This window comes from Ptiloglossa arizonensis, chromosome 11 (genome assembly GCF_051014685.1).
Source record: "Ptiloglossa arizonensis isolate GNS036 chromosome 11, iyPtiAriz1_principal, whole genome shotgun sequence".
Classification (NCBI taxonomy): domain Eukaryota; kingdom Metazoa; phylum Arthropoda; class Insecta; order Hymenoptera; family Colletidae; genus Ptiloglossa; species Ptiloglossa arizonensis.
In genome coordinates this window covers 17,123,888-17,129,887 of record NC_135058.1, presented here as the reverse complement: position 1 = coordinate 17,129,887, position 6,000 = coordinate 17,123,888, and the positions used below count along the sequence as shown (strand labels likewise).

Sequence of the window (6,000 nt, the reverse complement as noted above, 5' to 3'; positions counted from 1 at the left end):
CAGGCAGGCAGGCAGGCAGGCAGGCAGGCAGACAGGCAGACGCGCAGGCGCGCAGACGCGCACTCACACACGTACTCGTATCGTAGAACGGCGAAGAGAGGAGTTCCGCGAGGTTGCACGGGGCGGCTGCGTGCTCGAAGCTCGAGCGGCGCTCGCGCAATGTAGTCCCTCGGCTATCCTTGACGCGGGAGCATCGTCGTTTCGAAAGAGCCGCGACTTTCTCCCGTCGCGCGCGTTCCGTGGAAACCTCCGAGGACCGACGCGCTCCTCCGCTTCGGGCTCTTCTACCCGGGTATCGTTCGATCCCGAACGACGGATCGGCTAACCTCGTTTCCCGCTTCTTCTCTTCCGTCGAGGCTGCCCCGAGGAAACGAGGAACCTCCTCGCTGGACCGCGAGCCGTCCGTGCGTTCGTGCGTTCGTGCGTTCGTGCGTTCGTGCGTTCGCGCGTTCGCGGTACACGGCCGATTCTCGAGATGTGTCGCAGTGACGTAACCGGTGAATCGTGATCGCGTTCGCGAGCTCTCGACGGGACATGGATGGAATCCTAACGCGGACACGGTGCTTCGGTTTCGAGTGCGTTCGGCTGCCGTAAATCTAACGGGGCTTCGATATTCCCTCGAGAAGCGAACACCGCGGTGGTGGTTTTCCCGGTTCCGATTCGTCGAGACACCGTGGACGCGGTGCGGTGCGGTCCGGTGCGGTGCGATTCGATCGAGGATTTCCGGAGCACGCTGGAAACCTGTCGCCGTGCCCTGGCGCCCGGTCCAACTCGGTCGTGAACTTTTGGCCCCCGATCGAAGCGGAACCTCTGCCGAACCGGCGAAGAAGCTGCACGCTCCACCGTACTTGGCACTTGGCACGAACTCCCAACGACGCCGAGCGACGCCGAGCGACGCCGAGCGACGCGACGGGACGGAACCACCTTCGAGGAAGAGTAGAACCGCGATAACGGAGAGCGGACGCTCGATACCGGAAGTCGAAGCTTCTCGGCGAGCGGGCCGAGCCGGACGGCTCGGAGCTCGCGCGAACAGTCCTGAGGATCCTCGACGGAACGTAGAGGGAGGCCGAAAAGGATTTTCGAAAAACGCGGAACGCTCCGGATCGAAGAGGCGATCGATTCCCACCGAGGATGCATCGTTCGGCGATCGGAGGGTGAAGAACGTCTCGCGACGCGACGCGACTCGACTCGACTCGACTCGACTCGACTCGAGAACATGCAGCGAGCCACGGCGAACCAGAGCGACGCACGGCAAGAAAACGCGAGAAAGAATGATCGATGGAACGTCTAGCGCCTCGAGGAAATTACTTCAACGAGTCTCGCCTAATGCATCGCGAACGACTCCGCGGTCGTCAGTGGGGCGAGAGCCGTAAAACCGTCGTCCACGGCTGCTACCTTTTCTCCTCCTGTTCCTCTTCCTCTTCCTCTTCCTCTTTCTCTTTCTCTTTCTCTCGGGGATCTTAGACCGCCGCGAACCAACACGCCCCGTGCGAGCGCCAATGAAACGCTCCGCCGGTTAATCCTAGACTCGCGATACGGTTGTTGCGCTCCCCTTGCCGAGCGTCGGGGAGCGACTCGATTCCATCCGCGCGTTTACAACGGAGAAAACACCGTCGAAAGTTCGTCGAACGCGGAGTGACCGCGCGAACCGGTTGTTTCGGGCTTTCGAGACGGCGTCGCCGTTCGGGGAGCAGTGAACGGAACAGTGTGCTCGCCTCCTCGAGGAGAATCGAACGGTAAATCGTGAAATTTGGTGGTTCCGGTCGCGCGGGACCGACGAACTCGGAGCGACGCTCCCGAACCACCGACGAACTCGGCCAGCAATCTCGGGAAAGGTTCGCGCGATATGCCACGAGCTTCGAGAAACTGGTGAACGCGCTGGGAAAACCGCTATTCGTCGGACTCGACGCGCGACTCGACCAAACGACCTCGTGAAATGCGCGCGAGATAGTATAATATCAATATGTGAAAGAACCACGCCGAGGAAAAGCGATGTCTACTTCTCTTCCAGTGCTCGTCTGTTTTATCGTTTCTTTTGGTAAGTCGAAAGCCCCCGACGGCCGTCTCGTTATCGGGCGTTCCTCTCCTCCGAGACTCGGACGGAAAACGGGAAAGTTTACGCGGCCCGAGTAATTGGGCAAATTTGTCCGCTTCCGCTTCCGCTTCCGCGGAATTGGCCATCGGAGAACCGATTTCGATCGTATCGCGGTACGGAAGGTCGTTCGAGGGTAGCTTTATGGAAAAAAACGATCCTCGGAATTGAAACCGCGCGATCCCGAGATCGTTTTTTCCCTTCGAGCGGCTTTTCGCTAATCGTTGGACGATTCGAAAGCGTCTCGAAGGGATAAGTAATTCTCTCCGAGACTGAGATTCTTTTCGTTTGAATTGCAAATCGATCGTTTAGTTCTCGACTGTTACGGCAGCTGTATTATTCGTGACGTTCCTCTCGGTTCCGGCAACACTTCGGCACGGCCGATATATACGGCAGGGTGGGGTCGGTACATCTTTCGGTTCGATTGAATTTGACGAACTCCGCCCCGACGTTACGGAGAACCCTCCGACTCGCGATGCCGAGCCCCGTGGCTTCGGCCAGCCCCGGGGCCGACAACCTTGCGTCTTCCTCCTAACCCAATTCGCGAGAAATTCTTACCGCCGACCTTTCCCCCGAGTTCCCTGCCAAAATCGTAGCTCACCCGCGAGAGACGATACCTCCCGATTCGAGGATAATCGTTCGTTTCGCGCAGTGGCGTTCGATTCTACGACCGATCGAGCCACGAGACGACCAACGAACAGGAGACGAATCGAAAACGGCCGATAAGGTTCTTTCGTGGCAAGATTTTCCCTTCGAGAGAATTGATTTTGAACATTCGACGAGTACGCGTACGGATCGACCGTGCCGACTCGTCCGCTCGTTATTTTTATTCGCGTCGGTGTTGATAAACGTCGATGACGCCGGATAACGTCGTACCGATATTATCCGTTTTAACTGGCTCTGAGCAGTCGGAACCGGTTATACCGTACCGCGATCGATGTTTACGAACACCGACGCAAGTAGAAGCAACGAGCGATGGCCAGCCGCTCGATCGCGCGAGTTTCCTTCCGAGGAAAACCAACACCGAGTACCCTCCTCCTTCGGACGGATCGCTCGCATATTTTCGATTCGGATCCTCGACTTTCCGCACCGGAGATCGCTGCGTTTATTTAGCCGCGAGGAGAAACCTCGGATATACGAAACCGTAATTTCGTAGCACGGTTTCGCGTTCTTTCCGATCGAGCGGACGAACCTCGGACGGGAGTCCTCCTCTCGTCGTTGAAACGTTCTCTTCGGTAACCCTCCCGTTTTCGCGAAAAGAGACGCGAACGACGCTGCCGCGATTCAACCCGCAAAAAATTTCCCCTTCGTCTTTGCTCGCCTCTTTTGTTCGCGCACCCGACCTCGAGATTCTCTCCGGAGAGTCTGTGGTCGGTTTCGGGAAAAATTGCGACGGTTTTTCTTCGCGGACGAACACGTTGCCGCCAATCCGAGAAACTCGCTACGATTGTTCGGCAACCTATTGCCAAAAGGCAACGCGATTTTACGCGAAACGTGGGACGCGTTTCACCTTCTTCCTTAAACGATCCGTTCGTTTCGGAGTTTTCTATAAATCGTTCCTTGCGCCTATCGTAACTCTTTCGCGGTATCTCCGTATTCTCTTCCAGAGAACGTTCTATCGCTCGATTCGCGTCCGTGGTCGATGCACCGACGACGAACGCGGTCTCTGCGTCGTTCGTCGACGTCCGGGTAACACTTTTGCGAGTACGGGCGCGACCAACGGTCGCGATTCGATCCGAACGTATTCGTAACGATACTTTCGACGCCGCGCGACGACCAAAAACGACCAACTCTACGTAAAAATGTTGTTTCGCGATAACGAACGAGATTCGGTTTCGCGTTCGCGTTTTATCGGCGTCGTCCGCGAGCAGTGACCGCGCGAGCCGAGGAGTCGCCGCGTCGTTCTTTCTTACGAGCAAAAGACGCGTTGCGTTTGTTTGCCGCGCAGGTAGGAACGTCGACGCTCCCAAGACTTTGATCGCGCGAGGTCTCGCGTCGATTCGACGTCGCGCACGTTCTACGTGTACACACTTTGTCCGTCGGAGTGGAGTCTCGTCGGAGCGGTGGAAACTGCCGTTTGACCATCGACCCCGGTTCCTCCGCGAGAAAACGATCGGTCCCGTACTTGGGCTACGCGCTGCGAAACGGAGCTTTCGATTCCTTCGTGGGAAAAGTGTGATCCCGTGGGATCGCGTTCGATTTGCTCGAATCGAGCGTACCCGTTTAAACGCTCTATATTTGTCTTACGGTTTTCGGCGCGTCGCGAAAAAACGGTAATTAGTTAGTTTCGCGCGTTAGGATCGGTCGCGTTGCTCGCGTTTCCGTGTACATCGTTTACATTCTGCCGACGGCGCTGTTCGTGTAAATTCACCGCTACGGGCCGACCGGTCGGGTTTCGTTCTCTCGCGACCGCAGCGCCGGGCACCACCCTACCGTACGAACCGCTCCGCGACTTCTCGAGCCCTCGTTTTTCTCCTCTCGAAGACGAAACGATTCGATTCGAGGTAGAATATCTTTGTTCGATCGTTGTCTCTGTGCCGCGATCCAAGCCGGACCCTCGATCGTTTCGAATTCCTCCCTCGGTGTTTATGCGTTCGACCCGGACGGGACGACTCGGTCTCGTCGGAGCTCTTTCCGTGGTTACGTATCCGCGCGTTGCGTTTCGATGGTCTCGCGTTTTATCCTCGTTCGAAAATCGCAACCACCGATCGTCGATGCGACGAGCGCGAAACCTGGACCGATATCGGCAACGAATTGCGACGCGTTCATCGATCGTTCCTGTTCCGTTCTCCGTCGGTCGTTGTAAAACCTACATCGCTCGTCGAAACGCGAAAGCTTCGAGAATTTCGATGGAACGGAGAGAACGCCGGACAAATATTCGAAAACGAATCGACCGATCGACAAAAGTCCTCGCGACACGAATCTCCGTTAAAGACGCTCGCGGAGCGAATTTTTCCGAATCGCCGAATCTCGAGTACGAAGAAATCGGAGAACGGAAATGCGCAAGGAGCGCGAAGCGAGAGAAGAACGACTTCGGCTGGCTCGGAACGATAGCGGTGGAGCGATTCGCGTCCGAGGCGGCGATGATTCGATGTACACGAGTCGTCTTGCTTAATCCGGCCGGATTACCGGGACAGTGAAATCGAGCTCGCGAATTCACTTTGATCGTCCATCCGTAGAACTAGTCGGAGGCATCGAATTGTCGATACAGGCCGGACTACGGGCCGCTCGGCCGACCACCGAGCGAGCCCGTTCAACGCCCTGTTCGCCGTTTATGACGGCTCACCGTGTCGAACGACGCACCTAATTCCTCCACCTCGGCGCTGCGACCTACCATCGGTTCAAGATTCGCCGAGGCGAAGCGCCGCGTTTACGAAAATAACGATCCTCGGCGTCCTCCTTGCTCGATACGGAGAACCCTGGATCGAAGTAACCGGCGAGCTGTACGCGATCGATCGAAAATACCGATTCGCCAGGGCCGAAGCCCGGACACGAGCGCGCTTTCTCCCGTCGAGCCGGTAACTCGTACGTGGAAATCGAACGGACGCATCGAGCCCATTTGCAACTCGAGACGTTCCTTCCTTTCGGTAATTTTAATTCGTCCTTCAAAATTTTTGCCCGATCCTCGGGTCGCGGTAACCGTCCGCGAAAATTTCCTTTCGTTGCGAAACGAATAAAACTCGTCGATCGGTGTATCCATTTTTTAACTCGAACGGTCAAATAAATTCTTTCTTCGTTGCGAAATATTTCGTTCCGTGCGTCGAATTGTAATCTTTATCCGAGGAACAACGAGACGACGGTTGTTTATCTCGTATTCGTTCTTCGAAACTTTTATCTCGATAAAATCCGATTTAGATCGTGACTCGAGAGACACGAAACGCGTAGACGCTCCATAAGAGGCACGAGGA

At 56.3% G+C, this 6,000-nt stretch overlaps 1 protein-coding gene across 1 annotated transcript in view; it reads left to right on the top strand.

The window, feature by feature from the left end:
• The first annotated feature begins 1,437 nt into the window (after positions 1-1,437).
• Positions 1,438-6,000, top strand: part of LOC143152841 (zwei Ig domain protein zig-8) — a 33,441-nt gene continuing 28,878 nt past the window's right edge. Inside the window, exon 1 of the mRNA XM_076323396.1 lies at positions 1,438-2,038. Within this exon, the coding sequence (XP_076179511.1) occupies positions 1,993-2,038 (46 nt within the window). The 5' untranslated portion in view covers positions 1,438-1,992. The remainder of the gene's footprint in view (positions 2,039-6,000) is intronic.